The sequence below is a fragment of the Corvus cornix genome, chromosome 15, assembly GCF_000738735.6.
Source record: "Corvus cornix cornix isolate S_Up_H32 chromosome 15, ASM73873v5, whole genome shotgun sequence".
Taxonomy (NCBI): Eukaryota; Metazoa; Chordata; class Aves; order Passeriformes; family Corvidae; genus Corvus; species Corvus cornix.
Genome location: NC_046345.1, coordinates 9,031,256 through 9,054,281, shown reverse-complemented (window position 1 = coordinate 9,054,281; position 23,026 = coordinate 9,031,256). Strand labels below are relative to the sequence as shown.

The 23,026-nt window shown below is 40.6% G+C and overlaps 2 protein-coding genes across 7 annotated transcripts; both read right to left on the bottom strand.

Annotated features, from left to right (window-relative positions):
* Positions 1 to 1,070: 1,070 nt before the first annotated feature.
* Positions 1,071 to 11,321, bottom strand: LOC104688591 (solute carrier family 2, facilitated glucose transporter member 11-like). 3 transcript variants are annotated; one of them, XM_010398148.4, is made up of 12 exons: positions 9,191 to 11,321; positions 8,185 to 8,283; positions 7,587 to 7,747; positions 5,467 to 5,591; positions 5,079 to 5,208; positions 4,357 to 4,505; positions 3,611 to 3,798; positions 3,355 to 3,465; positions 2,739 to 2,840; positions 2,500 to 2,575; positions 1,695 to 1,822; positions 1,071 to 1,357 (listed from the first exon to the last, which is right to left on the bottom strand). In XM_010398148.4, the coding sequence occupies exons 1-12, from the start codon at positions 9,212 to 9,214 to the stop codon at positions 1,151 to 1,153; spliced, it is 1,500 nt and encodes a 499-aa protein (XP_010396450.1). In that variant the 5' UTR covers positions 9,215 to 11,321; the 3' UTR covers positions 1,071 to 1,150. The 3 variants fall into 3 exon arrangements, with proteins under 3 accessions (XP_010396450.1, XP_019140841.1, XP_019140843.1); XM_019285296.2 differs by lacking the exon at positions 9,191 to 11,321 and having other exon boundaries at positions 8,185 to 8,310; XM_019285298.1 differs by lacking the exons at positions 8,185 to 8,283; positions 9,191 to 11,321 and adding an exon at positions 6,327 to 6,459 and having other exon boundaries at positions 7,587 to 7,671.
* Positions 11,322 to 11,765: 444 nt separating this feature from the next.
* Positions 11,766 to 22,214, bottom strand: LOC104688589 (solute carrier family 2, facilitated glucose transporter member 11-like). 4 transcript variants are annotated; one of them, XM_010398147.4, is made up of 12 exons: positions 22,071 to 22,208; positions 21,378 to 21,476; positions 20,358 to 20,518; positions 19,639 to 19,763; positions 18,129 to 18,258; positions 17,835 to 17,983; positions 17,034 to 17,221; positions 15,876 to 15,986; positions 15,699 to 15,800; positions 14,574 to 14,649; positions 13,508 to 13,635; positions 11,766 to 13,187 (listed from the first exon to the last, which is right to left on the bottom strand). In XM_010398147.4, the coding sequence occupies exons 1-12, from the start codon at positions 22,092 to 22,094 to the stop codon at positions 12,981 to 12,983; spliced, it is 1,500 nt and encodes a 499-aa protein (XP_010396449.3). In that variant the 5' UTR covers positions 22,095 to 22,208; the 3' UTR covers positions 11,766 to 12,980. The 4 variants fall into 4 exon arrangements, with proteins under 4 accessions (XP_010396449.3, XP_019140845.3, XP_020440126.2 ...); XM_020584537.2 differs by having other exon boundaries at positions 13,097 to 13,187; positions 14,574 to 14,738; positions 22,071 to 22,211; XM_019285300.3 differs by lacking the exon at positions 21,378 to 21,476 and having other exon boundaries at positions 22,071 to 22,210.
* Positions 22,215 to 23,026: the final 812 nt, after the last annotated feature.

Sequence of the window (23,026 nt, the reverse complement as noted above, 5' to 3'; positions counted from 1 at the left end):
GTAGTACCCTTGCTGTAGAAGGTCAGCAAATAAAAAGTCAGGAGATGAAATTACTGTGTCAGTGTTCATTTACAGCCCACGTTTGTGGACTGTGTTTCCTGTATGCATTCTGAAAATAATGAAAACCCTAAAAAAGACCAGAAATAAAATCTAGTTTACAAAAAGCCTTTTCAGGGTATGTTTCCTAAGCCAAAGCATTAAAAACAAACCCAAGTGACACCTCCATCTTTAAGGAGAGAAACTGTAGTTTGTAATATTGATTCATTTTTTCTTCGGTGGTTGGAGAAAAGCAGGTGGTATGATCCAAAGTGTTTAATTACAAATCATACTATCCTTGTTATTGGTCACTTGGAAAAACTTAGACTATTTCCAATGAAATTCACAACCTATTTTTACTGCTGGGTACAATAATCAGTTGTTTTTCCCAACTTGCTTACATAACAAGAAAAACATTTCCAAAACAAACTCTTTCTTCTGTGAAAACATCTGATGTAATTCCCAGAAGCCAATGCACCAGGTTGGAAATCAGTTCCTTAGACACCAAAGATGCTGTCGAGAGTCTGCTTTATTTTATAGCAGCCATTTTACCTCTTTTGCATGCAAGAATATCTCTGTTTGGCAGGTCCTTCTCCCTGCCTGGAGTTACTAGGATGTTCTCCACTGAGATTTCCATTACATCTCCAGGATTGTTGCACATCAAATTTCACTTTCAATATTTTTTCTCTGTCATCATGCTGAAACCTGTTTTCTGAATTTGAGGTGCTATGTTTTTAGTCTGCATCTGCTTGGGTCACCCTAAACCATGTATTTAGCTTTTCCTCTGCGTCCCTGTCAGCCAAATATTTTAGACCTCTGTGTTTCTCCAGCCTCATGACTGATGGTCACTGAGCCTTCTTGATTCTACTTTACCTTGGTTTGTCATCTTAAATTATTTTACTTCATCTTTTGTATTTCTGATACTCTTCTCTGAGCTGTTTGCCAGCAGCTTCCTGCTTATGATGTACTTAGTGTTACTCTAGCATAGTGAGTTTCATATCTATCTTAAAAAAGAAAAAATAGATGAGACAGAAGAGCTTGCAGTCTGTTTTTAATGTTTCCTTTTTACTTCTGTTGCAACATTGTTTTCTGTACAAATTTCTTCTCTGAACTTTCAGAGCTTGGTGCAAGACACCTGTTCCTTAGGAAAGTTATTTTCAGTGACAGATGTTTCTTTTTTCCCAAAGTTCAGCTTGTTGAATTCTGCTTTTATTTCCATGATTGACTTTCCCTTGGTCTCAGGAAGATACAGGTAGATGAAAATTGCTGATAAAGCAAGGATTCCCAAAAAGATAAGGAAGCAGAAGGGTCCAAGGTTATCCTGCAAGCAGAAATGCGAGACAGTGTAAGGAAAACAAGAAAATCATTTCTATTTCTCTGCCCTTTAGTGCAAGCCTGTGTCTTAGAAGTTCAAATTCAAAGGTGTGGTCAATACACAATCCAGGACAGGTATCAAACCAGGAATTTCCACTGGTCATGTTTGACCTGAGTCCAACTGCTGCTCCTCTGACAGGCCTGGGGAATTTCTGAGTGGGTTTGGTGTTTGGACAGAGCTCTAAGCTTTGCATGGCATTACAGTTTATTGCTATTATTTTGCCCCCTGTCAGCATTCAGAAATAGATTAGCCTGGAAAGAGGGATCCTGTTAGAGTCACTTACAACAATTACTGGAAAAATCATCCCAAGTACGAACAGTCCCATCCAGTTGATGCAGCCAACAATCAGAAAGGCTGATGGTCTGTATGACTGGCTGAAGATTTCAACCATCACAGATACAGTGGCTCCAGCTGAAAAAGCAAAGTCAAACACACACCAGGTTTATTCATTTCCTTGCTTCTGCTGAAGTTCCTCCCAATGGCAGTGGAAGAGATGACAGACAGGCAGAAGAGGTGGCCTGTTGGTAGGTGGCCTCTGGTATGAGGGTGAAAGACCTTGATTCCAGAAATGGAATACAGCAGTTAATTTAGGTTCCTCTTGTACGTACTGGACTCCTTTTTCTGGTATCAGTGGATCTGTGCCATTGCATATTGCACTGGTAGTTGTTATTGGTGCAGTAATTTATAAAACCATCTTCCCTTTTGGATCCTGTGGCCATTTTCACCTGGAGTATGTTGGTAGGCATAAGCTTAACTTGTTAAATTATCGAAGATGATTACTATAACATACCTGGCAATGCCTAGAATCCTGTTTTTAGCTGAGTGATTTAGAAATTGTTTTGAAATTTCTATCTCACATCCTTTGGAGAAGACGATACTGTGTTTTAAATTATTTAGATCATGTGATCAGCAATAAAATTTGAGGCGTCTGTATCCTTTTACTGTGTCCCACTTGTATGTGTCTGCCCTTCCCTCTTTAATTTTCAGAACTCTTTTAGCAAGGCACTAGTCTGTTCTTCCTCTGCCAGTTGTGTTGCCAACCAATACAATACAAAAGTTCCTCCCAGCAAAACCCCTGATGTACTCACATGGTCCAATTCCATAGAAGACAACGAACAGAAAGATCAAGATAACGCTGAAGTAATGCATCCAGAAAAATCGATGCTAGAAGTGAGAAACCAGCGATATCAAACCATTACACACACAGCAGAATAGCAGAGCTCTGTATTTTCTGCCACTGGCTGAAGTTTTTATACATACTCTGCAAGTTAAGACCAGAAAGGTGGGCTGGTGCTCAGGAAGTGGCCAGAGAGCTGCTGGCTCTTACCTGCAGTGACAGGGTCATGGTAAGCAGTGCTAGCACAGAACACATCAGCGTGTATCCGCCCCATAGCAGCACCTTCCGCCCAAACCGGTCTATAAGGGTGCTCTGAAAAGCAGAAAACATGGATCATAAATCCCAGTTCTCAAAGGAAATAATTCCTCCTCTCTCCATGTCTTCTTTGAGGAAGATTTGTCTACGTAATAGCCGTAGATCAATGTCATTTGAGAGTCTCTTAATTCCTAACAAATTTGATTCATTTCTTCAAAAAGGAATTCATTATTAATTAAGCTGTGTTTATTAGTCAATCCTAGGCTGTCATTAGACAGTTCCCTCTCTTGCATGCTGGCATATGTCAAATTGTGCACACATACATACACACATCTAACCCAGAACATCAGAAAATTATTATTTTGCAGGAAAAAAAGTGAGTCCAAAGATATACACTCGTGCAAATAATTTGGGAAAAAAGCTTCTTTTTATCCTGCATGTGGTTTTGCAGAAGCAGGAACGTGTGGCTTAGGTTATGCAAAATTTCCCTGAGCCTGGTTATAAGAAAGAAAAAGCAGAGTTGTTGACCACATTAAATTTTTCCTTCAAATGCAACTCTGAAAAGACTTACACACAGTATAGAGGATAAGCACTCACACAACCCAACTCCCAGGGACACGTATGGGATAAGGTATTCTTCAAATTTGGCTGTGTGGAACACTTCAAAAGAATAGAAGTATATCTGAAAAATGCAAAGAGGAAATGCACCTGTGAAAAAAGTGTATCAGTTGAGATACAGTTCTAAGCTGGTTAATAACATTGACTTTGAGGGGTTTGTAATGCTGCCTAGCGTTGTCTCTTGTTCTGGGGATAAGAGAGCACTCAACTGCATTGATTCCACAGAGCTGCAGTGTGGTCATGACAGTCATCAAAATGTAAAGTTGCCAGCGCAGAGATCGTTCTTTTATTACTTCAAGGACACGCAAGGTTTTTGTGCTCGCCATTGCACCCTTCTCCTTCATAATGTCATCAATTTCTGCTTGGTGGTCTCCTTCCCCCCAGAGCTTCCTGATGGCTGTAGGGGAGAAAGAAGGAAGTGAATTATTCTACCAGGATAGCTCCTTCAGGAGTGGTTGCATTAAACCCTTTAGTCTGCCTGTCCATTGGTGTAGGTGCTGGTGCTGGTGCTGCTTGTGCCATCTGGTTGCTGCAGGGGCAGTGGGCAATTGGAAGGATTCTGTCTCTCTGGTTGTCAGCATAGCACAGATTTCTAATGTGGAGTTTACTTAACTGTAAACAAAGTAAATATTTAAGTACATTTTATTTAATAATACAAAAAAAGAGCACTGCCACATCATTTCCTTTAAAGAAATAAAGCAGTGCCCACCAAGGTGGGAAATGTTAGACATGCTGATACACATCTATGTTTCTTGTCTTCATGGACTAAACGAGGCTAAGTGAGGCCCAGGTTAATACAGACGTATTGTCATAGGTACCTCAAGTGTTGTATGTGAAACTGCCTCTGCTCAATGGCACTGCAGTGTGCAGTACAGTTCTGCCCTGCCTCTTGTCTTCTGCAGAGGCTGTAACAGAGCAGATGAAGTGAAATAAGTGAGGAAAGCAGACACTCTACCTTTCCTGCAGGCTTCCTCATTACCCTTCTGTATCAGGAGGTAGGATGGTGAATCAGGGAAAAATGGGAGGGTAACCAGTTGAACCAATGCTGAAAGTCCACTAGATGCTAACAACCATGGCCACAAAGCTTCGCTTCCTAAAATCTCCCTGGAAAGTGTATGTGAAACAAAATTATGCTGAAATAATGGAACGAATGTTCAGGAAGCTTTTCTGAGTGATAACAATTGCTCAGATTCCATTCAAGGGTGCACTGGAGCTAACCCCTGAATTTTCATTTGGCAAATTTCACAAATTTGCCTATTTTTATTTCTGAAAATTTATTTTAAAATAATTATTTGCTATTTTGAAAATCTTTCTGAATATCACTGGAACCCAGGAGAATGTCTAGAGAGATGATGAGATTTATTTGACCACTGCTTGGCCACGAGACCAAAGCATCTAAGACTTTTCATGTAAGTGCAATCGATTTTGAAGGGGACGTCTCCTAGTAGAAAGAGTGTGGAAATAAGAAGAAATCAGATTATGAGAAAATAATTTTCTGCCTTCTATATTTAAAACAATGTTTCCCTTAAATATGATCAATATTTTTCTTCTGCTATAAGCTAAGTCACATTTTGGGGAGGATGAGAGTGTTTCTCAGTCACTGACTAGATGACAGAGTAAAGTTATAGAAACATTTCTACTTTTAGTGCAACCTGATAGAAAGATTGGAGAATTTACCGTAGTCCAACAACCTGTCCTGTGAGTTTTCCCAGGGTCAGAAAAACAGCAACAGTGGAGTTGGTAAACCCACGCAACTTCTTGGGTGAAATCTCTCCTACATACTGAGGATGTATATTGAGAGAAAAACCTTGAACATAGAAGAGGATAAATGACAGTTAAAATATTTAGAAAAGCTTAACTTTTTGACCATCGTCTCATATTGTTTCCATTCACTCTGGTATTTAGATTACAATTTCTTGCAAAAGAGATGATATCTTTCACTTTCATTGAGTGCCTGGTATATTTGCTTTAAAAATCATTCTTCGAGGATGGCTGTAGAGACAACCCTGGGATGGGAAGTCAGGGGGCTGCAGGCCTTGCAGGCCACAGGGGCATGAGGACATACCTGAACCAATGCCATAGAGAAAGCGCCCGACTAGAATCATCTCAAAAGATTTGGCGGTTTTACTGAGGGCCATGAAAAGTGCAGCTACCAACATGATCAGGTTGGTGAACATCTGGCACTTTTTCCTGAAAAAAAAAAAAAAAAGACCTTGAAAATTTAGTGTGAAATGAGAAACTCTTGTACTCTTTTGACTACTCTTGCTGTGACAGGAAGCATGGTACAGCCATTCCTACTGTTTTGAGGAATGGCTGAAATAATTTCAACTTTGGATAAAATGGTTCTTTAGAATTTTAGGATCATTTAGATTTGAATTAATTAATTTTTTATGTTAGAATTTAAAGAGTTGGAACCCTTTCTCAGCATTTTTACAGTACAAGTGGGGAAAAAGACTGAAGAACTGGCCCAGTTTGTCACCAAGATTTTTAAATGGCTGTAAGTCCTCATAAAATGTCAGGTTGTTCCCCAGAAATAGTCTGAGTCCACAGGTCCCATTCTTGAATGGCTCGTACTAAAGCCACTCTTGGCTAAATGGGTGATCTGAGATGGCAGACAGAGTTTTTTAGAGGCATATTTCATTTCAAAAGTCATTCTGTGGGAATCATGGGCTGGTGTGCTCACCACCCTGGTGTCTCAAAGTCTTTTGCACTCAGATGTTTTGCTGTGACAATTGTTAGACAAGAGCCCTCTTGCACACATTAAGGATTCATAGAGACTCTGCGTTTAGGCTGTGATTCAGTGGTTAGGCTTCCATGTGTTAAATAACCCATGGGCGAAGTGCATGATCTTGTTTCCAGTCTTGGGAGACTCTCTGTGTGTGGGATCAGGCAGTGTCCCACAAGAAATTTCTTGGGGGCACTTACCTGTTAGGAAAGAACACAATTGCAGGCAGGCTAAGATGGTTTGTTGAGACCCAAATGAGGGGCCTCTGGATCAGTGTGTTGTGGAGCAGATCTTTAAGTGGATCACACCAAGAAGATATGTTTGCCAATTTCTCTGCAAATGAAATTAGTGGTGTTACACACAAGGCACCGAGAACAGACCAGACTGGTGAGTAATCCTTCCTTCATCCAGTGGGAAAGATAGTTTGGAACTGACTTTCAGTAAGATGTGATGCCTAGGTTTTAACTTTTATATTTTCCTGATTCTGTACTGCTTAGAGTGTAACTCTGAGGTTTCTTGTAGCTTGCTAAGTTCTGCTCACTTGTGCTAGGTAGACGTAACAAAGCCTCTCCAGCCCTGCTCCCCCAGGTCACCCAGACTGTCCTAGGCCCAAAAAGTATAATCCAAAGAGCTTCTAAGGGGGGGCAGCAGAGGAGAAATTACCTCACTGAACTGAAGCTTTAATTGGAGAATTAACCCGGATATGCAAGTGAACCAAACCTATAAAGGTGTGAAGAACTCGTGACCTGTCATCCACCTTGGCGTCCATTTTTGGCAATAGCCTGTGGCTCCCAGGGTGTACCTTTGAAGGCCTTTCAAATAACTACCTATTTTATTCTTTTACTCCTGTCCAGTCACTGTGTCTGGGAGGCCTCTTAAGGCATCAGATGGATTGCCAAGGACAGAGAAGTCTCTTGGACATTAGTTTTGGTGCTGATTATATCTTTACAGTGAAGTTACAGGTAATTTATTTTTTTCTCCTCTCTCCATATTTTCATTGGAGTAGATCTGAATATTTAATGTAATATCACCATCCCCAAATGAGTGTATTTAAATGGAAATCTGACTCTTCTTTGTCACATAAGGATATTTTCCAGGTGTTTGAGTAACTGCATATAATGTGTTACAACACAAGACACACAGCTCCTTTATTGGAGTTTGTAAAGCTTGGGAGGTCTTTATGAGAGTGATAGGGGACCTTGAAGAGAATATGATTCTATGCCACTGCTCCCAGAGGCATTAATCTGGTGATGTGATGATGACTGCAGCCTTTACAGAACACAGTTCCATGGGGAGGACAGATAAGTAGGACATAAGACTGCTTGGAAAAGTAGATGTGCCAGGAAACCCAATCAATTGTCTTCAACAGGGCTGCTTCAACCAAAAAGAAGAGATTTATTTGTCCACCTTGGTATTTCCCTGTATTTTCTGATAGTTGAGCTGTTACAAAAAGCACTTACTTCCTGTATTTTGTAGTCAGGTAGCCACAGCAGAGGCTTCCCAGGAGTCCTCCTATCCCATAAACAGACACAATGAACGACCACAACAGCATGATTGTCTCAGGATGGAGGGGAGAGCCATGTCGATCTATCCAGGTTTCATTAATAAACTTCCTGATGTGCTGAAAATAAAACGAGATTTGGCTGGATAATGGGTGTAAGATCTGTTCATGTTTGGCTGTTGTACTTCAGGTCAAGCCTGTGGTTCTAATATTAGACTTATTTTGAGACTTTTTTAGTAAAACAATTTTATTAAGATCACACTGAAAAATCTTCAAGTCTGTATCAGTCAGGAAGCTTCCTGGCAAGCATGCTAAGAGCTCATTTTGTGCCCTCCTTTGGGTGCTTGTATACTACATGGCAAGAACTTATTCAAAACAGGAAATGCTATCCAGTTCTTTAAAGGAGAAAAAGTTCTCTACACATGTGATGTTACTGTTAGCCAAAGAAAAGGCTAAGATATATCAGCTGAATGCTCAGTAAGTTTGGGATTTATGGGAGAATGGAGGGCGCAGGCTCTCACTTTTGTGTTTTCAGCCTCAGGGAGATGGCTACTTACCACAGAAGGATAGTTGATGACAGAAATATGGAATCCATATGGGAAACTACCACCAATTCCCAGCACTAAGATCATTTGAAGTAGTCCCCGGAACTGAACCTGCAAAGCAAAAATCAAAAGCTCCATCAACTTCTCACTACTCTAGTTCTGTGCAAGGCCAGAGACTTTGTAGACTGGTCCTTCCTCTTTGTCCACTCCAGATCCTTTTAAGTTTAAACATTTTTCAGAATCTCTCTAATCTGCTGCCAAAGCACGACCATCAGCCACAGTGCCATAGCAAACAACATGCTGGTGTAAGGGTGATAATCCATCACTCTGCTTGCAAGAAGGAAAAGGAGCTTGAAAAGATGTTCTCAATAGTGCAACTCTCGCTGTAGGCCTGCAACATCTGACAGGTTGGCTGGATAAAGGTGTCAGTCCTGGATGCGGGGAAGAAGTAATCAGTTTCCTTGTCTGCAATCTACGGTAACCAATGTACACCAAACCATAATGTATGATGATACATATCATTTCTTCCCTTTTTAAGGTTATGGAATCTCTTGATGGATTATATTAACTATCTTTTGATGAAGTGAAGAAAGGAATTAATTTAAAGGTTTATGTCATGATTTCTCAGCCTTTTGCTGTACCATTAATATATTAATTATTTTAGAAAGTAATCAGAGTGCTTAATATTGTTTTCAGTAATTTAGAAGACAAAGTAAAGTAGCATAGTCAGTGGTGGAACAGCCAGAGCTGTTGTTAGATCTTAAATTAATTTAATTTAGTTTCATTTCATTTCATTTCATTTCATTTCATTTCACTTTATCTTGTTGTGTAGAAAAGGTGATGCAACGTGATCTTCATGCCCCAAGCCCCTCTGCTCTTTGTGATGTTTAAACACAGAAAGGAAAGACAATCTCTGTAACAAAGGAATTAAAAAGCTTTAAAGAACCTCAATCTCTAGTATTATGTTATCTTTGTCCTTGTAAGTCAGAGGCCTGAGAAGATGTGAGCAGATACTCACCAGATTGGAGAAGAAGGCAGCCATCTCCTACGAAAGAGCAGGGGCCTGTTGCTCACTGGCTGGTACCTGCCAAAGGAACCGAATGCTCACATTATACAAGAGCAGTATCAGTGGACTCGTCTCGTGTTACTGAAGTTAAATTTTACTTCAGAGGTTTTTGAGTTAATTACACATATTTAAGCTGTCGTACAAAGTTTAGGATTGCTGGATTAAATATTTCAACCAACGGTTATATCTAGCCCACATAAACAGGATGGTGTCTCTTGCAGGAAACCTGTATACTTCATGAACTCTGTCTTCTGCTAGGGAGACAGGGGACCAAGAAAACAATTTAAAACAGGATTTCCATCATCATAACCTACTCAGTTTTCAATATAAGTGAGAAACATAGAGACAAAGTTCTCTCTTGGGAATCTTAAATGGAGCTTGGACAGTGAACTCCAGGACTTTGACATGTAATAGGAAAGAGCTGTCCTCTCTTCAGGTGATGGCAACTGGAGCACATCGTAACTTAATCATTACTGGAAGGAACTGAACTACTCTATGATTTTGAAGTGGGGTGCAAACTTAACAATTCTACAGTGGCACACCAGGCTTGACCACCCAAGTATTTAGCAGATGATTTTGCTTTGCTAGTAGAGACAAAGATTCATCATACACAATTTTGTCTGGCATTTCCACTAGTCAGTATAATTATTTCTGTGTCTGCAATGAAAAATAAGGTTGTTTTGAAACTGTTTTGTAACCTCCACAGCTGGATTGATGTCTGTTTCTTCTGAGAGAAAATTCTGAGGCTTTAACTTCAGTAATTCCACAATTATGAGGGTCTTGAATGTATTCAGTTGGTAAATGGCTTCGTTATTACTTGCCATTTACACGTCAGTTAAAGGAGAGGATGAAGAAATCATAAAGGGCTTACTTGATGCAAGCAGGCATATTTACTAGAAAATATTTCATATGCAAAGCATATTGCCAGATTCTATAGCTAATGTTTGAAATATAGTGTATGGCACCACCCAGCCATTTCTTCTGCCACTTTCAGGCCTCATCATGATCTTGACTTTGCTGTTGATTTGTGCTGAGAGTTCATGGAGGGACTTTTTTTCAGTTTAGGTTCTCCAGCAGATAAGCTGTTTTTCGAGCATAAATGAGACTGTCCCTTTGATGCTAAGAATTAATTTCCTTTTCTGTAAAGTTACACAAAGTTGAAGCAACATGATGTGCACCTGACAAAGGGATGAAAATTCCATGTTAGCTGCTGGTATCTGCCTTGCTCAGATGATAATTGTGGGGACACACAAAATAAGGCAAAAACATGTAGATTTCAGCATGGGGCACTCTTTTTCAAATGCAGCCTGTTGCACATATTTTCTTATGTTTTACTTTACCCACTTCTACTTAGGGTATTTATACATATTGTAACTTACACTTTTGGCTCATGGACTTTAATTTAGGATTCCTACTTTGGGTAGGTTGAATCTTCCTCCCATAACTCCCTTACTGTGTAATGTCTTTTACATTTGTGGTGATTAGTGACTGTACTGCTTGTGCGCTGTTATTGCTTAGACTGTTCTGAGGCCCCCTTTATTAGATGTGCAGTAATTAGTGCTAACAAGTAGTTAGCAGATATCTTACAGATATCCTTTAGTTAGATTTGTGCTCAGGACAGTAAATCTCACAGTATCCAGTCATTTAATCATTTATCTTGCAATTTTACAGTCATGTGACACACATACCCAAAGCTGTGCTAAGCCTTCCTTAATATATATCCATATTTTTTGTGTCCAGCTGACAGAAGTTCACTGATAAATTTTTAAAGTTTTTATATCTGGCTCAATTAGTAATTGAGATATATCTTATCTATCAGCTGATGTCTCTGGAAGAAAATGTGCATGTAGTGTTCCTGAATTGCTGTTCTCTTTGTCCATGTCACCTCCCATGCATATTTGAAACATCCCTTGACCACACTGTCCCCACAGCACAGCTCTTGCTCCACTGAGCACAGGCAGAGGGTGACCTGTGCTCCACATGGCTGTTCCACTTCACTGTCACAGTAATGTTCCATAGGGCATCGCTTGCTTCCTGGGAAGGGTCTTTTGAGAAAGGCTTTCCTAAATAACATCTAATAAATAACTGAGATCAGAGAAGTGACTCACTAGAGAGTCTCTCAGCAATGCTACACAATGCCACTCTGCTCCTGTTTCCAAAGATTTCAGGGACTGTTGTAATGGAATGGTGTTTTCAGAATGACTGGTAGGGAAAGAGAGAATTCTGTTTTGCAAAAATTTGGTATTTCTTTTCTGTATTGGTAGCTGTCTCCAGATGACTGGTAGTTTTTAATCATATTGCATGTATATGGAACACTACAAATTACTGAGTTTTCTGGCTTTAGGACACTTCATGTTTTGTAGATATATAGTTCTATTTATGTAGTTGCATTTAGTGACATATCTGAAGTGTCACTCAGTACTAGAGGCAGGAATAATGGAAGACCCCAATCATGGAAGGATATGCACACCAGCTACCCCTGAGGAGATCATGATGTGGGGAAAGAAATGCTTGTGGAAGCCAGAAGTTTTATTACAAAGCAATCTGCCATTTTTATTAGGGTTACCATTTGCAATTAAAATTAAGTAGCAGTTAAGATGAACGATTGAATTCTTATTTTGAATAACCTTATTTGAGTTGAAGTAAATATGCCAGTCAAAACAACAGCAGAGGTAAAACCACTTATTTTACTGTGCAAAGTTTGGACTCTAAATTGTATAGTGTTCTTCACAGTAAGCCTTAGTTTTGTTCATGTTCTTCCTAATAGTATTGCTTTCCTTCTACGACGGTGTGAGCCTCTCACTAATAGAGGGGAACATGCAGAATATTAGACACATTCTAAAGAAAAGCCCCATGGGCTTGTATATTTCAAAAAAAGTTTCTGATTAAATCAGTTCCAGTCTGAGGTGGTTCTTCTGGGGTAAACTTGTTCCAGGTAGCTGAATGTCACACAAGGAAAGCAGCAGTTCAATTGCTGTGGGATTCACAGCCCTTCAGATATCTGTGGGAATTCTGTTCCTGGAGGAGGAGCTACAGACTTGAGATGACAGCAGTGATGGGCAGGATAGCACAGGGTACCTAAAATGGCTGTATGTGCTCAGGGTTTATGGTGCCTGGATTCTACCCATCAGTCCTTCAGCTCTATTGCTGCTGAAAGGCAATCTGAAATGGTTGAAGTCTGTCAAACTAGATACTACCCAAGGACAACATGGCACTGTGCATGGGAACCTGGCAAGGTTTGGCAATTCAGCTGAATCTAGAGAAACAAAGAATTTATCTCCTATTCCACTAAATTTTTTCTTTAATCTGTTATGGATTGAACACTAGCCAGAGATAGCAAGCCAAGAACTTCACTGTTCTCATTTCAATGCTGTAAAAACATACTCAGAAATCATAGAGAGAGAGGATCACAGATCTTTCCTTTCTCTGTGGTCAGCAGAGTGTTTATAAATTCTACATGTAGTTTCAGCCTGTATTAGTTGCTCTGTTAAAAAGAGATTTATACATCAGCACATTAAGCCAAAATGCTCATGATTCACATGAGTCTATCCAGTTAATATCAGCCCTTATCCCTTTTCAGAGTGGAGTGCTTGAGAAAGAAGCTGGTTTGGCAAAATGGGAACCTTGTAAGTGACAGATAGGAAAGCTGACAGTCCATCTGGAGCAACTTGTTAGTCAGAAAATGGCAAATGTCTTTTTTTTCTACTTTTTTTACAAAAACCTGATTTCCCCTAATGGCCAGTCAAAGCCTGGTGCAGAAGGTATAATCCTCTGTGACATGATTTGGAGTTGCTGGAATACACTTGTTTTTAAAGTTTAGCTTATTGAATTCTTCTGTGATTTCCATGATAGATTTCCCTTTTGTTTCTGGAAGGAACAGGTGGATAATTATCCCTGAAGTGAAAAGTACCACCATAAAGATGAGGAAGCAGAAGTGCTTGAGTCTTTCCTGTGGGGAAGAGCAAAGTGAGAAAGAGAGCAAGATGAGCATATCTTTGCTTTAGTCACTTTCTTGGCACATTTTTTGTATTTGGGTACCAAAATATTGTGAATTTGATAAGGAATTCTTTCCATTTTGGCCTCTGACAAATATTTCAGTCTGAGTATTGGGTAAATGAGGGCCCTTCAGCTGCAAAAGTGGAGTTGGGAGAGCAGGTGCCAAGAGCGCCCTAGACTGACACAGCACTGTCACTTCTGCTGCTCATCCTCCCGCTCCCATGGCTGGCTGGAACTGAGTGCCGTGCGAGTGTCCCAGGCAGAGGCACTCACCACAATGAATGGGAAGGTTGTGGCAATCACAAAGACTCCCAGCCAGTTGAGAACTGAGCTGACCACAAAGGCAGGAGGTCTGCAGGAGAGCTTGAAAATTTCAACCCTGGTGGAAACTGTGGCACCACCTGAAAGGAAAGAAGAATAAGAATTGCTACTTGTTAATGTGTTTGGCTTCAACATTTGGATTGTTACTGTTACACAGTCAGCAAATAGATGCTACTATCATGGACTGGCATGAGTATGAGAATTGTGTAGCGACACTGAGCATGTTGCTCTTTTTTATAAAAGAAAATGTTTGTGGCATCTAATAAACTGCTAGACATCAGTTTATTAAAGTGGTAAAATACTCAAATAAACTTCTGGGGAAGTCCAAGAATTAAGTATTTGACACTTGAGAAAGCCTGACATCCTCTCATGAAAGAAGATGTGTCAGGACAGAATGACAATTATTATTGCTAAAAAGAATTCCCAGTGTGATTCTTCTAGATTACCAATGAGTGATCTTCCCAGATTTACTTCCTGGGCATTTCAGTTATGTTTTGAAGTCACAGGACTTCAACTGTTTTGAGTTAGGAAAATAATTCAACCCTGCCATATGAGAAGGCAAATATTTTGAAAAATATTAGCCGTTATAAAATAAAATTTAACGAGTAGCAGGCAATAAATGCTAGGAAAAACTTACTCTGAAGTAGGTCTTCTGCACTGCTGTCTATGTGGGATGAGATGTAACATTACACAACACTGAATTTAAAAGAACTCTTGCTTTTCTTTTTCTCTTTTTTTCCCTAGCATTTAAAAAAAATGTTTTACCCATCTGCTTTTGCTCTATTTTTGCTGTATTTTTCCAGTGTGTTGCTTTCCTCTTGTTAGCAAAACCCAAACCTGGTGGTACTGAATTTTATGTCCAATGAATAATTGGACTCACAATGTTTAAATGACTACAAGATTATGTTAAATGAATTTACTTATACTAGATATTGTGGAATATAATGCGGTATTTTTCTAACCCTATTAATAAGCTCACATGACTCAATTCCTTTATTTCCTTTGATTGAGAACTTACCTGGCCCAACAGCAAAGACAACTGTAAACAGGATAATGAGAGCAAGGCTGCAGTATGGCATCCAGAAGTACCAGTCCTGGGGGAAAAAATTCCATAACAAACTTCTGGTTTAAAACTGTTAATAGCCCTGGGTGAGGAATGCTCCTTCTTTACCAGCACTGTCACCTGAAGGAAGAAATATTCAGTGTGTGGGAACCGAGAGATGTGAGTGCTTTACTCTATGGACGGAGCAGTTGAAGTCTTTGTTAGGTGAGCAGAGATGCAGGTCTGCCAGTGCAGAGCAGCCGCAAATCTCGGAAGGCTCCAATTAAACGAAGTCTGAGGAGTACTTTGGCACCCTGTGCTTCTTTCTTTTTGACCTCATAGTGCTTCCTCCGATCCTTAGAGATATGAGAAGGACAAATCACATCTTTCTTCACTTTTGTTAAGTTATAGATTTAATAACTAGTACTGAAAAAGAGTTTTTCTAGATTTTTGTCAAGGAGAAATGAGACTCGATGCTTTAGGAAAAAAAGATTTCTCTCTCTTGTGTTTGAGAGCCTTCATGAATGGAACAAAACCAGAAGTCTGCTGCCACCTTGCTTCCAGGCTAATTTTACAGTGTATCTGTAGAGCTCCGGGTGAGTACTGATAACCCAGGTGATTTGCTTCTGAAGAATCTACAGCAATGACTCAGAAGTATCATTGCTCGAGAGGCAAACCGGACTCCAGTCTGTGAACAGATAGTGGTTTCCCACAATTATCTGCAGCAAAGTTCAATTTCAAATTAACTGATGCAAAAGGTCTGGGGTTTTGTTGTTACTTGTTAAAAACAGCATGAATAGAAAAGGCCATTTTCCTAGGACTGTCTTGTGATCTGTGCTGGCTGGTGTTCGGTGCTTGCAGTCTGATGAAGCCAGGAACCAGTCTTCCAGTGTTTTATATGCTCCTTGCTAAGGTCATGGGATCATATCGAAAGGGAGGCAGGAGTACAAGAGACTACTGGCTAAGAGAGAGTTTAATCCTACATATAGACAAGCTTGATTTAAGCCTCACTTTCCTTTCTCAGTAGTGTGGTCCTGCCAGTGAGCTTTAGGTCAGAAATAGAATAGACAGAGAAATCTGCTGTGAGCAGTATTTCCTCACCTGTAGGGAGAGAGTCACGGTGATAGCAGCTAGCAGTGAACCCATGATCCAGTAGCCTCCTTTTAGGAGCACTTTCCTGCCCAGTCGCTCAATGATGGAGCTCTGAAGGACAGAAATCACATCAGTGTCAGTGCTGGAGAGCAAAGTGTGTCCCATTCCCCTGGTAATGTGACTTACACAGACTACAGCAGCTACGAGTTCGGAGAGTCCAATAGAGAGGGTCATATAGGAGGCCATTTGTTCATCAAAGCCAGCTGCCTGGAGGACTTCAAAAGTATATAAATATATCTGGAAAAAAACCCCATAAAACAGTAAGAGAAGAAAATTATTGATTTCTTACCCAAACCTGTGTGACACTGCCCTAGATATGAGCTGCTAGTCAGGGAGCATGCATCTCAGCTTTGGAGTGATCTAGAATTCTGCACTCTTTTTGATAGTATTCACTTTATCAGAAGACAAAAATATTATAAAATGTAATTCATTTATTACTTAATTTCATAAAAGATAAAATACTGGGATAATTGGACATCCTGCTGCTACAATGCAATTAGGTTTGCAGAATCCCGATTTAGATGCTTTCAGAAGCACCCAGGTTTCTGGAAAGGTATCATGTTTTCAGAGCCCGTCCAAAAACATCATTGTAGGATTTTCTCAAGAAAGAAGAGTGCAGGTTATGGAGTCACGAGGGGGTAAAACAAACACCTTTTCAATTATCTCTGCTAGTGCTTGGAGATATGCTGAGGTGATAAAGATGCCAGTTTAAGCTGTGTTAGATTCAGCTGTATATTTCCTTTACAGATGCTGCTGCATTGTGATGTTAGAGGTAGGAGGGTCATGCAGGCAATTACAAAGCTGTGTCTTCAAAACGATCCCAGAAAAGTGCTGCTGAGAGGAAGAGCAGAGCTGCAGAAGCTGCAGAACAGGGAGCATGTTTGTTGTTAGCTTTAAGGGCAGAGTGAGCAGACTGCCATCCCAACATCTCAGGGTGCTAGGAGCCAGGGGACAAATAGCAGCAGTTGCAGCGAGCAGTCACATAAAACTGCAGATTTTGCCAGTAGAGGGTGGGCTCATTTGTAAGAGTGAGTTCCTGAGCCCTGCAATGGCTCCCAAAGGTGGCTGTTCAATGAGCCTAACTAGAGAGGAAGGTAATTCCAGCAAGGACCAAGAGCTGGGCAGAGAGATGTTACACAGAGAGCCCAGACAAGCTTTGTGGCTGCTGCTGCCCTGTAGAAGGGCTGGCAGATAGCAAGGTTTGGTCTGAGAAGCCTGAGAAAAATGGAGGAAGCTCCTGTGAGCCATGAGATCTTGGGACTTTAAGGGGGAAATACACTCAACTGCATTGATGCCACATAGCTGAATTGTGCTGGTCAGAATAGCTGTCATGTACAGCTGCCAACGGAAAGCTGGTTCTTTCACTAGTTCCAGGACACTCAAGATCTTGGTGTTTTTCATTGTTGCCTTCTCTTTCATGATGTCATCAATCTCTGCTTGGTGTTGGCCTTCACCCCAAAGCTGCCTTATGGCTGTGGAAAAGGAGAGTGAGACCTGCCGTGTTAATTTGTCTCTGTTCCCTACGGAGTTTTCTGAGTAGGTGGTAGAAGTGCCTGGCAGCCCAGTGTGCATGGGCTGGGGCTGTGCTGAGAGGCAGAGATGTCTTATAGGGTGTTCCATACTCCTGATCCCCTCCTGCATAGTGGGACCTGCTGTGACAGAGGGGCCTAGCGGGGTGCACACTGGTTCCTTCCCTGCCCATGGGGCCACTTTTCTGCCTTCCTCCTTCTCTCAGGGTGTGAGCAGGGTACACAGCCAACAGCCAGAGTTAAGGGTTGCCCAGTGGAGCCCTGCAGTGCAAACAGCTATTTTTCACTTATCATTTGGCATGAATCATCAGACTGACAGTGCAGGTGGTGTCAGCTGAATGCAAAAGGTTTTGTAATACACAGCTGTAGAGGGAAGTAGTTTAATGTTCTATGTGGGGACTACAACAATAATGGACTTAGTAGGTATTCACAAAGCCATGTTGGAAATGAGCAGGGAGAAGCTTTGTCCTATTTATTTCTTTCCATATGGGGAAAGAAAGCATCAAAAAATTATTCTAAGTCAAGTGAGGAACAGCAACCTGAAGCTCTCAGTTACCTTTTTTGCAGCCTTCCTGGTCTCCTGCATGCATGAGGAGATATGGTGGGGACTCTGGGAAGAAGGGAAGTGCGACCAGCTGGACCAGTGCTGGGAATCCACAGGAGGCCATCAGCATGGGCCACAGGGACTGGCTGCCCAGCAGCTCCCTGGTGGGGATAAAACGTGTGTGTAGAGTAAAAGTTCATTGCATTGGCTTTGAGGAGAGAAAGGAATGGATGGAAAAGGAGAGGAAGAAGCAAAAGGTTGAAGGGATCCAGAAATGAATTGTGTTGGTAATCAATTGCATTATACCTTTGTCCTGAAATTTGCCCTATGACTTTTCCCAACGACCAAAAGAAGGAGGAAGTAGAGTTTGCAAATCCACGTAGCTTCTTAGGGGAAATTTCTCCAACATATTGGTGATGTAGAGGAACGCAAAGACCTTGAGGTGAAGAGAGAATTATGGGAGAGAAGAAAGAAGACGTAACAATTGGAAATAAAACTGGACGTAAATAATTAAGCATTACAGAATACAGCTGTATACCTCGACCCACATACCAGACTTTTCAGGACTAGATTTTTTAACTGTTTCTACAAAAGTATTGGTTGTCTTTGCAGAGTGCAGTTTCCTGATCTTAAGAAATGTACAGTTTTCCCTTTAAAGTGTAGATGTAGCCTCATCATAAGATCTCCTGTGAGCCTTAGCGTATTTTAGAGGACACAGAGTATGCAAGTGCTGAATAACTAATCACTTTTTAGCAGTAGTTAACCCACATAATCTCAGCCTTTTCTGGCATAATGCTATTGAAGAGCTGTATGGTAGATTCATGGCAAATTATCACATGCAGTGCTATAGTCAATATTGATTTGTATGTGATTTAGATGGAGATATGAGTATTTCTTTTCTGCTATCCAGCAGTAATTTTTTTTATTTCAGACACAGTTGAGGTTTCCAGTTATTAACTCAGACATGCTGAATACTAGTCTGGGAACAGAAGCTTGTTCCTCATGTGGTGGTCACAGCCCCTTTCATCTGTTCCAAATGCAACATGTTCTTCTCTTGGCTGTATGTAATGTCAAAGCAATCTCTTTTGATTGCAATGTTTTTAACAAAAATCAGGTTTTTGAATGAGGCCTGATACAGATTCTAGACCAGAACAGGGCCCCTGTGGTTAAGCTGTTCTCAAATTACAACCATAGCTCTTCAAGACAACCGTATGTCAGAGAAGCAATGTACCAAATCTGGTTATTTGAAAAATAGGCATTAACTTCTAAGTTGACTCTTTAATAAGTTAAAATAGGCATCCCAGTGAATATGCAAACAATGGAAAAGCAAGTTTTGTGTAGGGGAAAAGTACAAAAAAATACCAGTACCGGATGTTTTTACTGCCTGTAGTCTACTTGCCAGGAGTGATTTTGGTTTATTAAGCCCAGATCTTTGTATTAGTCCCAAGGACTTACTATTGGGGATACCCCCCTTTATGAAAATACTAGCTTTGAACCATATAATTTTCAGTACTGCCCATCAAATTTAAGAAAATACTATCAATTCATTTTCCTTCAGAAAAACACCTTGTTTTGTGTGGTAGCAAAACATTTCTGACAACTCTGAGTATTTATACACTTTGCAAAGCTGAATTTCATTTGGTGTCAGTGAAATTAGTAATAATTTTGCTCTTTATAGCTGGGTGTTATAGAAAATCTTCTTACAAAACACCACTGACTTTAATATTTTCTTTTCTTAGTGGAGGTTTATTATTTACTTTGAATAAAGATGTAAAATTTTGTGAGATCCTGCTGACCTGTGGGAGAAATCACTCACCTGCACTTACTCCACACAGGAAGCGTCCAATTAGAATCATCTCAAAGGACTGGGCTATTTTACTGCAGCCCATGATAGATGCTGCCACTATCATGAGCACATTGTTGCACAAGAGACATTTCTTTCTGTAAGTGCAAGAAAATGAAAAGATTTTTCGTAACTCAGAAGGGAAATGGCACTTAATGCCATGTAGGAAGTCTTGGCTGAAGTTGTCTTGATAGTTTTGTGAAATTACGCATACATGCTCCAGGCCAAAATAAGCACTGGGTACTCTGGACCCATGGTGTGCCTTGGCATGTGGCTGGACCTGGGAGTTTGGGTACACTTCTGGGTTGTGTAGGCAGAGAAAAGTCTGAAAGCTTTTCTGCACTTGAACATCCATTGTGAAACACATTATTGTAGCACCAGCAAGGATCTCAATGCTTCTGTATTTTGAGTAGCACTTCCAAGAACCCATTCTGACTTCAGCCAGGTGCTGCCTTTCCTCATTGCTGAGATTAACCCAATCTGAGTAACTGTGCCTGGTAGGACAGGCTGGCAGCACAGCTGATTAGTCCATGCCACAGGACATTGGCAGGAAGCAGGAAAATCAGCTGACACCACAGCTAAGCTGGCTGTGCTACAGCCATGGCAGTCTAAAAGTCTGTCTCATTTAAAACCTCAACTATCATTTTCTTAAGCTGAGATTCAATTGACACATTGTCTTTAAACATACATACTTGCCAAATTTGACAGTGAGGTATCTGCTTCCTGAAGAACCAAAGAGACCTCCTATACCAAAGATGGACACGGTGATAGACCACAGGAACAAGAGGTTATCCTGTTGGATGGGATAGCCATATCGCTCCAGCCAAGTTTCATTGATGAAAGCCTTAACATGCTGAGACAGAAAAAGAATTTTCGTTAACAATACCTGTGACAGCAGTGCAGGTATTTTATTATACTTACAAAATAATTTTGTTGCTTCAGCTGAAGTTACTATTTCATATAGGCTTTAAAATTATGTGTTAGCTAACAGACATAGTATAACAGAGTGTGCTATGCTCATTCTGCCATTAAAAGTTCAGTCTTTGGGTTTTTTATCCTTGAAATCTGAGGAACTGAGGCATGGACTGGTACTAAAGAATAGTGTAAACAGTACTACAAAGTTCTGCAAAGGAGTTATGGATTTTCTCTCACATACCTGCCAAGAATGCCGCATTACACAGTGCCTGTTCAGTGCAATTCCTAAATACCTTTTCACTCAGAACTTAGTGCTGTGAAGCCAGAAAATAATGTTTTTCCCATAAGGTGATGTCTACAAAATAATGATGTCTTCCCTCTAGACTTTAGTGCCTTTAATGGAAGTTTTACCTGTGATCAGTGGAGAGATGCAGACATTTTTCTGGAGCGTGGCTTACTTGTTCTACTTTTCTGTGGGGATGGATAACCGTAAAAATACCAACTGAAACCACCGGAGTAGGCACACGTGCTGTAAGATTTTAGGGGAGACAGATGCCACCCTACTCAGTGTGTCTTCTGAAGAACAGTTCTATTAACAACAACTTGCAGATCTCTCTTTTCTTCTCTTTGAAACACTTTGACGTGTTTTGCTTTTCATGATAGCATAGCATAGCAAATGGGAAATGAGAGGAGAAAACTGTGATTAAACCCTTTCTGAATGCCAGAGGAGCATCCTCAGTCAGCAGCGTAGACCCCGTGTTCTCATTAACCAGTGTGTCATGTTCATCGTTGCCTACCTGAGACATGTAGGTGATAGCAGAAATTTGAAAGCCAATTTGGAATGTACCACCAATCCCCAGGACAGTGATCATTTGAAAGAGCCCCTGGTACTGTACCTGCAGAAGTAGAACAAAATCTTCTTAAGGTTGTAGCCACATCAGGCTATTCTCACCATGTGTCTTTCATTCTCCAGAAACATGTCATTTGTTCAGGGGATTTTCAGGTAGGAATGTTCCCTCTGCTTGCCCTGGCGTGAGATGTCCATCCTCCTGTGATTTCCCTACATCCTACTCAAGGAAGTACAGCTTCCACAAACATCTTTGTCAAGGCACCACAGCTGCTAGCAACCAGTCCTGTTCCCTGCTACTCAAAACCTCTGCCTGCCATGTCTTGCACTAAATAATCAATTGTGTTTAACAATGCACTTTTTTTTGTCAGGTAAGCAAAGCAAATTATGTTTGTAGTTAAGCAAATATTTTCCAGTCAATTAAAACATTTGACACATTAGCATATTGATAAAAATATGACAAAGATGGATGGCAGAACACATGAAGTGCTGTAATACCTCAAAATAGTGGGCAGAACCACTTCCAAGATGCCTGTAGTGAATGGAAGCCTTGTTGTTCTTAGCAAGATACTGATTTTGTTTTCCTTTTCCTTTTGTAGCACACAAAAATGTCACAGATGTAAATACCCCACCAAGTACTTACCAGGTTTGATAGGAAGCCGGTCATCTCTGGCTGAGGGCTGATTGTCCGGTGTGTGATGTGTCTTTGTCATTACAGCCTTGTGTTCCTCTGTCTCCTGCCTGCTGGTACTGCAGTGGGAATTTGGCTTCAGGAATCAGAGTTAAATTTTTACTATTTACTCTTCACTCACTTATATTTACTTCGACTGGCTAAAGTTAACACTGCCAGATTAAATATTTCAGGAAATAATTACATCTAGTCCAGTTTGCAGGGGGAAAGTTTCAAAGCAGAGGAAATTTGCATCTGGGGACTAGCGAGGGCTTTGGGAAGGGAAAAAAGAAAAGTTCAGGCAAAACAATGCAAACAGTTTTCCAGGAACAGTAAAATGCTATGATACAGGCTGGTGCATGTATCTGCCATAATCGATAGAAAGCAAAAAGCAGCTGGTACAAGGTTTAGGTACTGTTATTTATTAATAAGTAAAGTATGTGGTGTTCTTTTTCAGATTCTTTGATACAGTAAATATTGTAATTAGAAGAAAAATAGACAAATTTCAAAGCCTAATTTTGCTGTTCTGGCCTTATGAATCAGTTAGACTGTGCTGAGGAAGGGTATTTGTTGTCTGGTGTTTATAGTGATGTTTGTCGACCAGGTGTGATGAAAAAGCAGTAAGAGACTGAGATTCATGGAAGCTGGCAAATAAGATAAATATGCCCTAATGAATTGGAATAGGACCACTGGGATCTTACTACCTCAGGTTTTACCTTTGACACAGAACAGCTCCAAAATCAGTGTTGCAGGCATTGAAAAATTACCTTTGACTCCCAGAGGCTCCTTTCTTGTGAGGTAAAGCTCAGACTGTAGCTCCACGTAGATTCTGCTGGAGCCAGCACTTGAAAAAAAGAGGTTGGTTTGCCTGGGGCTTTCACATGTGGTTGAAGCCCTGTGCTGTTCCTGCCTTCAGTCTTCTGCTCACT

Bases quoted from the DNA above. Each gene is read 5' to 3' on its own strand.
- LOC104688591 (XM_019285296.2), bottom strand. From the start codon at position 8,310: ATGGAGCTTTTGATTTTTGCTTTGCAGGTTCAGTTCCGGGGACTACTT. The intron at 7,748-8,184 runs GTAAGTAGCCAT...TTTTATTTTCAG, and splicing joins TCATCAACTATCCTTCTGTG to CACATCAGGAAGTTTATTAA. The intron at 3,466-3,610 runs GTTGAGTGCTCT...TGCATTTTTCAG, and splicing joins AGCTCTGTGGAATCAATGCA to ATATACTTCTATTCTTTTGA.
- LOC104688589 (XM_010398147.4), bottom strand. From the start codon at position 22,094: ATGACCGGCTTCCTATCAAACCTG. The intron at 19,764-20,357 runs GTATGTATGTTT...TTGCACTTACAG, and splicing joins CTCACTGTCAAATTTGGCAA to AAAGAAATGTCTCTTGTGCA. The intron at 13,636-14,573 runs GTAAGTTCTCAA...CTTTCCTTTCAG, and splicing joins TGTCTTTGCTGTTGGGCCAG to GTGGTGCCACAGTTTCCACC.